At 43.4% G+C, this 10,899-nt stretch overlaps 1 protein-coding gene across 3 annotated transcripts in view; it reads right to left on the reverse strand.

Moving 5' to 3' along the window:
* Positions 1-9,783, reverse strand: part of LOC108288361 (tripartite motif-containing protein 34) — a 15,236-nt gene extending 5,453 nt beyond the window's left edge. Inside the window, exons 1-5 of one of the 3 annotated variants that reach the window (XM_017507263.2) lie at positions 9,672-9,708; positions 3,295-3,404; positions 2,081-2,576; positions 1,353-1,448; positions 505-735 (exon numbers count right to left, since the gene is read on the reverse strand). In XM_017507263.2, the coding sequence (XP_017362752.1) occupies positions 505-735; positions 1,353-1,448; positions 2,081-2,503 (750 nt within the window). In that variant the 5' untranslated portion in view covers positions 2,504-2,576; positions 3,295-3,404; positions 9,672-9,708. Of the gene's footprint in view, positions 1-504; positions 736-1,352; positions 1,449-2,080; positions 2,577-3,294; positions 3,457-9,671 lie in introns of those variants that run through there. The other 2 variants (XM_017507264.1, XM_017507262.2) reach the window with 2 other exon arrangements.
* Positions 9,784-10,899: the final 1,116 nt, after the last annotated feature.

The raw sequence follows: 10,899 nt of genomic DNA on the forward strand, positions 1-10,899 counted from the left end.
CACTGTCTGTCCAGGTATCTGTCCATCTCTCTCACCAAAAGGCTCAGTATCCCATCACTTCACGTTTAAAAAGAATTAACAGGGAACATCGCAATAATAAATAAGTATATTTTAAACTTAATAGAACACATTTCTTAAATGTGTTTGCTCTTAAACCTGAAAATGTAACACGTGTTTACCTGTGACTAATCTGAGTAAAGAGAAGTCTGACAAAAGCCTGACACTAGATCACATACAACAAGGGCCTAGTGACTATAACTAGATATTATAGATCTTCTCTACAAGGTTAAGTGTATTCCTTTACTTCATAAATTAATAGCAATGTGACATTGCCCTCGAATGCCTATATTCATTCATATACATGACATCTAGAAAGGATGATAAAGGGGCACTGCAAGGCCAAAGAAACCCCTTAGTGTCACCACCAGAATGAGAACCCCAGGACACAGAAGGAAAGGTAACAAACTGTGTTTCCAGAATCTCAGATTGAGCGATCCTTCTTACCTGCAGCAGCTCCACTGTTGACCACTGACTCCGACACTCCACGTCTGAGATGAGCTCTCTCACCAACTGCTTCTGCTGAACTAGATCATCTTCAGCCTCTGCCAAGTTATCCAGCGTCTTCTTTTCCTCTTCTTCCAATCTTTGCAGCTCTCTCTGCTCCTCACTATTTAGGATTCTTCTAAGCTGATCAAATTCCGTTTGTATCCTTTGTCTCTCAGTTTGTACCTGATACTGGAAGGATGGACAAGAGAGAGATGTAATAAGTTTGTGAGGCCGAGGGCCTGTTGTGTAAGGGATTAGGAGCCAGTAGGGAGTTCAAACCAGCAAGGTAGTGAAAGGAAGCAACAGCAGTATTTAGGGGAAGCTATTTTTTCCTACAATTTTTTTCAGTACCTACCAAAGCAATGACCTCAAACTGTCTTATCTAGGCCAACCCTGAGACAAAATGTAAAACATAATAAGTCTTAGCTTCTAGACAGCTTTTCTGGATATTCATGACTGCCTGCATTACCATACTCCTAATATGGATCTTGAGGAAAACCTTAGTCCTTAATCTAGTGTCTTCCACCAGAAGTAGCAGAGCCTCATCGAAAAAAGCAATGGAACACAGTATTTGCTAGCCTTTCTCATCACAGTGTCTATCTTTGTGCTCAGTAGTAGGTATGTGTGTGTGATTGTAAGATGTCCATTGTCCAGCCTCCACCCCCAGCAGGGACAGGACACAGAAGAGAACTAATCAAATGGCTGCAGGACTCATGCAATGTCAAGGAACAAAAAGAATGAGGCCTCCTTGGATTAAGGTGCTGTCAAGATTCCTGTCTCAGAAATCCTTCAGAATCTCCTCTTGCCTTCCAGGAAGTTTTCTTTTCTCTGATGTCAGCTTCCAGCTTCTCAGCTTCCTCTTCCTCCTTTCTCAGCCTCTTGAGGATTGCATGGAGTTTCTCCTATGAGAAAGGAATCACACCAGAGTCAAGCTATAAGGTTTCTCAGTATCTGGATAGAGGACAAAGAGGAAAGAAATCAAGTTGATATGAGAAAAGAGCAATCTACCATAACTGTAAAGCTGGTGATTAGAATCTATGACATGGGGAAAAATTTGAAGAGATGAATGTATTGTTTATTCATTGGTGATGAAAGTCACTACCCCTTCAAGAGGAGTAGCCTGATTCTCTCTTTCCTAAGAGAAATTATTTATCCTGCCTAAAGGAAAGTCCTTTCCTCTTATCAATGTTCTTTCCCCATTCAATCCACAATGTTCCTCAGAAATTATCCTGCTTAGAGAAGCAAGAAAGCTAATTTTGGGAAGGAATTCATCACTCATATAATGAAAAAGGAAAAAACAAAAATCTCTCACTCTTGGCTAAGAGAATGTACTCTAGGATCATCTGGTATGTAAATGAAAGGAATACCAGAAACGTACCCCAGGCATTGGAAGCGGAGCACAGGGTGAAAGATGTACATGGAGAAGATCATGGGACTCAGGACTATGGTGCCACAAGGGGTAAAGAAGGATGGAAAGGTGAGACTTCCACCAGCTACCATCTTCTGCCCCATGTCCCTCCATCTAGGGCCCTACCTGACATTCCTTGACTACTTCCTCCATGAAGAATGTGTGGTGACCACGGTGTTCCTGAGACCGTTCACAAAGCCAGCAAATGACCTTCCTATCCTCGTTACAGAAGAGTAGAAGTTTCTCTCCATGACGATCACAGAGATCTCTCTTCTTCCCATTGTCTTGACTCAACTTGACCTCCCTGAGTCTCTCCACTATGCTGACCAGATGCTGATTAACCTGTAGATTTTCAAATGAGTAGCTGATACCACACACAGGACAGCTGTTTTTTCCTCCCGGGCTGGTCACTGCCTCCTTGTTGTTCACAGTGATGCAGGCTTGGCAGAGGCTGTGGCCACAGCCTAGACTCAAGGGCTCTGTCAAAAGTTTCAGGCAGATGGGACAGGTCACATCCTTTTGCAGGTTAAGCAAGATTTTTGAAGCCATTGTACTGCTTCCCTGGCTTCTTCTGGTTCTAACTCCTGAGGTTCTCTCTTCTTGCTTGAAGACCCCTGGATGGCTGAGAAGATTGAAAGGGGATGGTATAAGAATGGTACAAATAAAAAGCATTATAAGTGCACACACATCAAAGACTGGCCAAGACTGCAATACCGAAAAACAAAAAAGATGAGGAAGAGAAACCAAAAATTTCTAAAAGTGGTCTGGGCAAGCCGTTAACGCCTCAAGGCTTTCGCACTTTTTCATTGCTAGAATTATCCTCCTGTTGCTATTTGCATAACTTCCGTTTACACTTTTTTTTCAACTTTTCCTGACATGTCCCTTTATCAGAAGGGTCTGCTAAGATAAACAACTATAGCACCACCACAAACTCATCATTCAGTGTACATTTGCATCTTTTATTATCACCATCTATCTTTAAATGTCTACCTCTTCTTTCTAAAATATAATCCACACATAAATTTGGCACTTTTGTTTTTTTTTTTACTGCTATAGCTCCAGTGTTTAGGACATAGTGAAGTACAATGTTCGATAAATATATTAAAAACTTTCCCATCTCTCCATAGATGGCTAAAACCTTCTTATCAGTGTTTCATTATTTTTATTCCATTATTTGGAAATTCCTCAATAGCTGGACTGTGGAATCCCAGATGTCGTTTCCAGTGAAGAAGTGCTCACCTCCTAACACACCTACCCACACAGAGTCCTCCCATACGCTCGCACACTTCCCAGAGACACCCACAGAAACAGCAATGACTGCAATATGGAGATTTAATTACCAGTTCAATTTAGAAATGACTTTGGCCTATTCGTTCCTCTTCCAAAAATTCTTGAGAAATAAGAGTACTCCAGAGGCAGGGTGTTTTGGCTCACGTTTGTAATCCCAGCACTTTGGGAGGCCAAGGGGGGTGGATCACCTGAGGTCACGAGTTTGAGACCAGCCTAGCCAACATGGTGAAACTAAAAATACAATATTAGCCAGGTGATGTGGCACATGTCTGTAATCCCAGCTACTCGGGAGGCAGAGACAGGAGAATCGCTTGAACCCAGGAGCCAGAGGCTGCAGTGAGATCACGCCACTGTACTCCAGCCTGGGTGAGACACAGCAAGACTCCATCTCAAAAAAGAAAAAGTAAGAGTACTCCCTTTCTTCAGATGAATAAATAAAATTAAATGACTTACAAAGATCATTCAATTTAATAGGTAGAATTGGATTGAACATAATAATCTCAGGGTTCTCTTTCAGAGGTCTCCATGCTACTCCACTTATTTAAACAAAGAAAAGCAGAGGTAAAGCCTGAAAGAAGTAGATTGAGATCCAGTGTTATGAGTGTAGAAATAGAGGAAACCAGGTAAGCTGGGAATTTCTGGGGGGTCTTGTGTTTGTAGATGGTGTGATTGATTTTATCTTGGCCTGAAAGCATGTTATGATAGGAACCCAAAGGTGTCTATTTGTTGGGGGAGGGCAAGTAACCAGCTGAGTTACACATAGACCACCGATTCATACCAATGTCAGATCACTGAGGAATAGAAATACAAACGAGATGGCTGTTGGTCATGGGAGAGATATCTCAACATATAAAGGGAGGCCACATTTTGGAGCAATGAAGTCCTGTCTGTGTTAAATCCACATCCACTAATTGAACGCCAATTATTCATTTGTTTATTTAGGAAATTCTCACTGAAGACACATTATCTTCAGTGATTAAAATTCAGGAAATGGATTAAAATCCAAAGTTGAGTATGAACAGATGGTATTAGCCAGAATAAAGTAAATAATCACCTAAAGAAGACAGAAGCTAATTATATAATCATTCATAAAGTGTAAAATGGTAGGTGTAAAAAACACCATCATACAGAGGTATATGTTTTTGGAAAATCAAATAATTTGCCAAATAGAGGACTATCCAAAATATCTTCCTTGGATAAATACGAGTTTAAATTAAAGCTGAAATATGAGAAAGGAATACAGAATGAGAAAGAAAAAAATATTTTAGGTAGAAGGAATCATGTAAGTGAATGCCCCATTCAAGAAGGACAAACCATCATACCATCTTCAAAAGTTTTTGAATGTATGGCTGGGATGCAAAAAGCCCTAAACCCTTGGCATCACACGGACCTGGAGGAACCTGGATATGTGACACTTCTTAAATGAAGTAAAAGTGCCGGTCTCTTTCCAATGAATAGGAGGTGAGGGCAGGGATGGGAGGATGCAGGACGAGTTAATAGAGAAAATAGAGAAAAGCAGATGAGGGTGAGAAATAGAGTGAGGTAGAGGAAATAAGGCTGGAAGCCAGACTAGACATGTGGGGGAAAAAAGGTTATCATTAGGCTTAAGTCCTTTCTTTCTATACAAAAGACATAGCCATCACCTTCCCCTGGTATATTATATTATATTATATTATATATTTTTTTGTTTTGTTTTGGTAAGCATAGACCCCAGCTTCCACAAGGGGGTTGAGAATCTTGTAACAAAACATTCTCTGTAGGGCCCTGGAAGCTATGCTCATGGTCTTTACAAGGGAATCAGTCTGTTGATGTAAGGTTTACCTAAGCTATGTTAGTTTCACACACATCCACTTGGTCTTATACCACCATAAGAATCCTCACTGAGAGCTCACCTGAAGTGGCCCTGCCTGCCTGCTGTGTCTCCTGTCCTGTATTCCCCCTGCGGAGTTAAATTGCATGAGTCCAAACAGCAAAACAAACCTACAATTATTGCTTGTGGTCAGTCAGACGGTAATACCACAGAGTGGTGGCATGGTGATACAATGCCAATTCTCAGAACCTGAAGTTGGTTTAGACAAGAAACTGTGAGGCAAAGGAAAGGGTCGATCTCAATAGATAGTAACATTTTGATACTTGCTCTAGTAGACCAAATTACACCCTCCACAAAAATATGTTCACTTATGTGAATGTGACCTTATTTAAAAATCACATCCTTGCAGATGTAATCAAGTTAAGATGAGGTCATACTGGATAAAGACAGGCCTTAAATTTAATGATCTGTATTCTTATAAGAAGAGGAGAAGACATACAGTCACACAGGAAAGAAAGCCATGTGACAATAGAGGCAGAGATGGGAGCAGCACAGATATAAGCCAAAGAATGCCAGAGTTGGCTAGAAACCACCAGAAGCTAGGTGCGAGGAATTGAACCGATTCTCACATAGAATCTTCTGAAAAAATCAAGTTTGCCACTATCTTGGTTTTGGACTTCTGGACTCCTGAGCTGTGATAAAAATCCCTATTGTTTTAAGTCATCTAGTTGGAGATAATTGGTCACAACGGTGCTAGGAAATGAATACAACTGAAAAGGTTTGATACTGAAGGAAAGATCTGTGAAGTGTGACAACCTAGGAATCTTCCCCACGCTTGGCAAAAGGATGGGGTATGATGAAAGCTGTATGGAGGTAAATCTAGGCCTTGAGACCTGTCTACTCCTCTAACAATCCATCAAAAGACCTTAAAGAGGGAAAAAGGCTGAAAGTTAGCTGGCGAGTGTAATCCAGCCAACAGTATAGATACTAAAAATCACACAAAAGCAATATGCTGGTAGCCCCCTGGCTACAATGACCATGAGTCAGACCAGGCTCTGATGACTAGCAAGACCAGGAGTTTACGTGATATGATAATATTCGCCCTTGTTTATGGCTAAAACTATGAGCCAACCACAGATGTGGGGTTTTTTGTTATCCTTTATTCCAATCCGTATCCAACCAATAGTGAGAAATACCAGGGAGCTCCAGGAGAGGAAGTAGTAGAACATGCATTCTACCATGACTGTGACTTCATGTTCACAGTGAGGCTGCATGTATGCCAAAGCTGCTGCCACCATAGTGGCAAAACAATGAGAAAAGTGCACAGCAGTCTGGGTCCCACATGTGAGAAATGACTCCACCACTTCTCAATGGGGCCCAAGCCCAGCAGCCGTCAGGGAGGTAGAGAAGGGAACGTGAGTGCCCTCGGCCTAACAGAACTCCCATGTTGCCTGGTTACCACAGCTGCCAGATGACTGCGCCCTTCATTTGAGTCTCCTCCTAAAATCTGGATTCCTAACACCTGGATATGATAATGCAAACTCTAAGTCTCTCTGCAGATTAGATAGTAAAATTAGAGTGTCTCTAAGAGTGACTGTTAGGGGAGGATGTCTTTCCAAGTTTCTAGACAACATCCTAGACAATTCTTCTGGTTCCTTAGTCAGAAACTGCCAATAAGGAAAGTAAAGCCTATTTTGACATTCAGAGGCCAGGAGATCTCAGAAACATCACAACATCTCCTCCCCATTCTATGCACAGAGTTCTTGCTTCAGCTATTCCTTAGAGTTCAGGGCTCAATCTGTACCACAATAATGACTCTCTCCTCAAGAGCTGATGCGTTCTGGTCAATAGATTTCCAGAAAATTATTTTTTAACATAGAATCATTTTTATTAATCAACCCATAATCTTGTCTTTTTCTGTCTGTTACTTCATGAGAATATGCTGAGTTTTTTTCAAATTAGTTCCAACCACTTCAACTCTCACCACTCCAACAGAAATCACCTAAATTCAGGAAATTGTTCTCCCACTAGTAGTCTTGCTGATCCTATCATTGCCCTTCTGCTTCTTCTTCTTCTTCTTTTTTTTTTTTTTTTGAGATGGNTTTTGAGATGGAGTTTCACTCTTTTTACCCAGGTTGGAGTGTAGTGGCACGATCTCGGCTCACTGAAACTTCGGCCTCCTGGGTTCAAGTGATTTTCCGCCTCAGCCTCCCAAGTAGCTGGGATTACAGGTACATGCCATCATGCCCGGCTAAGTTTTGTATTTTTAGTAGAGATGGGGTTTCACCATACTGGCCAGGCTGGTCTTAAAGTCCCGACTTCTGGTGATCCACCTGCCTCAGCCTCCCAAAGTGCTGGGATTATAGGCGTGAGCTACTGCACCCGGCCATCATTGCTCTTCTTCACTCTGCTCTCATCTTTGTTCTTACATCAGTAGACAGAGTGATCACCTTAAAGTGACATGATTGACAACATGTCATGTTTCTGTTCAAACCCATGCCATCCAGAGTGAGGCCAGACTTCCTAACGGTCCAGTTAGATCCACATCACACAGCCCTTCCCACTTTCTCAATCCGCAGAGCTCATCTTTTATTCCTCTCTCTGCACACTCCCATCTCAATCTTCCATATCCACACTGTTCTCTGTTTAAGCCCGGGGAAAAACCACTAAAGCTTTTAATTTCCTCACATTCTTAAGATTCTATTCAAATGTAGTCTTCTTACAATGAAATCTATTTAAAGCTTTCATAAAAACTATTTAAAGCTGCAAGGACTTTATGAGGTCTTTACAGAGTCCTTACCCTAATTTAACTTCTTAAAGATGTTACTCCATAGTATTAGTCATCTTCCTGTGTACGCTATTATTTATTGACATGGTCAATGATTGCTTTCTAATTAAAATGTAGACCTTCATGTATATTTCATATTTATTTATCGAATGGTGAATGGATGCTAACTGCACATTTTCACACCAGCAGCCTGCTTTGTAATCAATTTTATCCCATATGTTGGGCCTTGTGCCTGTCTGGATGCATCTGGGAGGCAGTAAGTAGGCAGACATGGATTCTACCCAGGAGTAAGGCAGAGACACAGAAAGGCAGTTACAGTGAACTCTGAAGGATGAGAGCAGAGGCCAGAATGGCATGTGTCAGATTATCTGTCACATATCAATCAAGGTACAAATGGCTCACGAGTGAGCTTAAGATAGGACATACTCTATGTCAAATTCTTAACAAGAAGATTAAATCTGTGGGTGCCTTCAGAGCCCACAATAAACAACTTCTGTTAAGTAGTTCTGAGCAAAGAAAAACAGTAAGAAACAGTGGTTACAAATCAACGCAATGATGAGGAACAAGTTCTATGATAGGTGAAGACACTGGTGGCATGTGGGTTATGAAGTAAAAGTAAGCAGATATCCTAAGGCCGGTTGCCTCCCCAGGAGCTCGGACACACCTCCCATCTCTGCGCCCCGGCACCAGGCTCTGCAACTCAACATCTAGCTCTGCCACGTAGTTCCCCCAGCGTGGCAACGCCCCCAGTGTGGCAACGCACCCACCTCTGCACTCAGCACCTAGCCCTGCACCCGGCACCAGGCTCTGCACTCCACACCTAGCCCTACCGCCTCTGCTCGCCAACCTGCCAACCAATGGCGGCCCGACCCCGTTTGAATCTCGCTCCCCAACACCAATCAGAGCACCCTGCTCCTCCTCCTCGCTGGCTATAGCTATAAAAACCCTACGCCTTAGGAAGTCAGGGCGACCTCTCTGGCCCCTTTCGGCGGGGCCATGGAACCTCGCCGGGAGCTGAATAAATTGGCATTTAATTTTCTTATACTGGCCTCAGTTTCCTCATTTTAAACTCAGCAATGACCCTTACAGGTATATTCAGGGACGTGCAAGGAGAGCCCTGAGTCCGGCTGCAGAATGACACAGGTACGGTAAGAGGGAACAGAGTGGTGTGCTGCAGTCAGATAACTCAAGCTGCTGTTGTCTGGCAGGCCAAGGACTAAGGATACGTGAGGATGGCTACAGAAAGCGCTTTAGTGGTTGCTAGGAGGGCAGTGAAAGAACCCGCTTCAATATTTCCCGTGGTCATGCCCCTCTGGTTCCATTCTATGTAAAGCTGCATACTAGGAGCTCAGACCTGCACAGGCTTGGAAAACAGACCTCCTCTCACCACCTTCTCTTTTGAGAAGAGAGAAGGGGGTGGAAAAGAAGAGATCTTCTGTTCATCTCTTTTTTTGTTTTTGTTTTGTTGTTGATCTCTTGGAGAAAGAGAGAGAGAGAGAATTCAGTTTCCTTTGCAAGGTAGAAAATCAAGACTATAGAATAGGAAGGGAATGGAAATAGATTCAGCCTGGAGAAAAAAAAAGAAGTCATTCCAGAAAACAAAGGAGGCCTTCTGCCTAACACTCCTTTCAAGGCTGTCCCTCCCGAGACTCTAAGCTGCGATCAGAGATCAGATCAGCGTGCACTCAAAGCAGGAAGCTTGCAAGCTAGCCTTTGCTCCCAACACTGCAGGGCAGCCTCAGGGCCACAAATCAAATTCCCCTAACATCATTCAGAACTTTTCTCTTGGAGTCTCATACCCTCTACCCCCCACAAACCTCCCCACAGACCTTCAGGCCAACAGAAATCTCGGGTCCGGGTTGAAGAGGTGAAAAGCCAGGGTGGGTGTGGTCAGGATTCATTTAACAAATGAGGTTCCTCCCTCCTTGAGAAGTCCCTCCCTCCTGAGCAGGAACTGGCTGAGAAATGAAAGTGAAATTTTTAGGGCTGTCAGGAAGAGGGAAGGGCAAGGAGCGTCCAGGTGAAATGGGCTGTGTAGTCCTGTAGAAAAACCGCTGGACAGAAGGTCATGCTTTCTTAATCCAGTGATTCTCAAGGGCGGAATGGAGGCTCTGCACTAGAGGGCACATTTGGCAATGTCTGAAGAGATATTTGGTTGTTAGAACTGTAATCGGCTCTGCTGTTGTGGGGTTCACAGACGGCCCTGAGGAGGGCCTTTTCCGTGCCCAGCTTGGACTCCGGGGTCGGGTTCTTGGCTTCCGTTGCTCGAAGAACCGAGCAGAGAGCCTTACCCCCACGGTGAGTGTTCCAGCTCCAGACAAGCGTTCGCGGACGGCGAGAGTGAGCAGCAATGCAATTTATCGAGCAAGGGAAAGTAAAAGCTTCCACAGCATGGAAGGGTGGAAGGGGACCCGAGAGAGTTGCTGTGGTTGGAAAGGGCTGCCTGGGCTTATATCCCCAAGTAATTCTGAGTTGCAGAGTGATTGCCCCCTATTCCTGAGTGGGGAGAGGGCTTGTGACCATGAGTCACCTAATTTTCTCTTTTTGGAGGTTGTTTCCTAGTGACTGTTTAACTTGTGAGCAGTATCGGAATGTGGTTGAACAGCTAACTGGTATTTTGAACACAGCCTCCTGATGTGGTTGAAGTACCCGTGTTGACCTTTTCCCATGCTAGGGCTTCCAAAAAGTTCCCCATTGACCCTAAAGGTTTTATTCCTTCATAACTAGGGGGATGCTACTGGCATCTTAATGGGCATAGGTCACAGATGCTGCTAAGCATTGTGCAATGTACAGGACATCTCCCACAACAAAGAATTATCCATTCCAAAACGTCAACAGTGCTGTGTTTGAAAAGCCCTGTTTTAACCCTTTCTGCCTGCCAGGTCAGCTAAAGCACCAAAATCCTCTTTTCCTACCACTTTCATGGTTGCATATGGTTCCTCGAATCAGTTTACCAACTTGACTCATCCTTCAACAATCCACTTGCCTGCCACCTACTAAAATACCCGGTCACCCCCTAGGAGATGGAGTGGCGGAGAGGTGGATGATGGTGAGAAA

This window comes from Cebus imitator, unplaced genomic scaffold (assembly GCF_001604975.1).
Source record: "Cebus imitator isolate Cc_AM_T3 unplaced genomic scaffold, Cebus_imitator-1.0 Scaffold370, whole genome shotgun sequence".
Classification (NCBI taxonomy): domain Eukaryota; kingdom Metazoa; phylum Chordata; class Mammalia; order Primates; family Cebidae; genus Cebus; species Cebus imitator.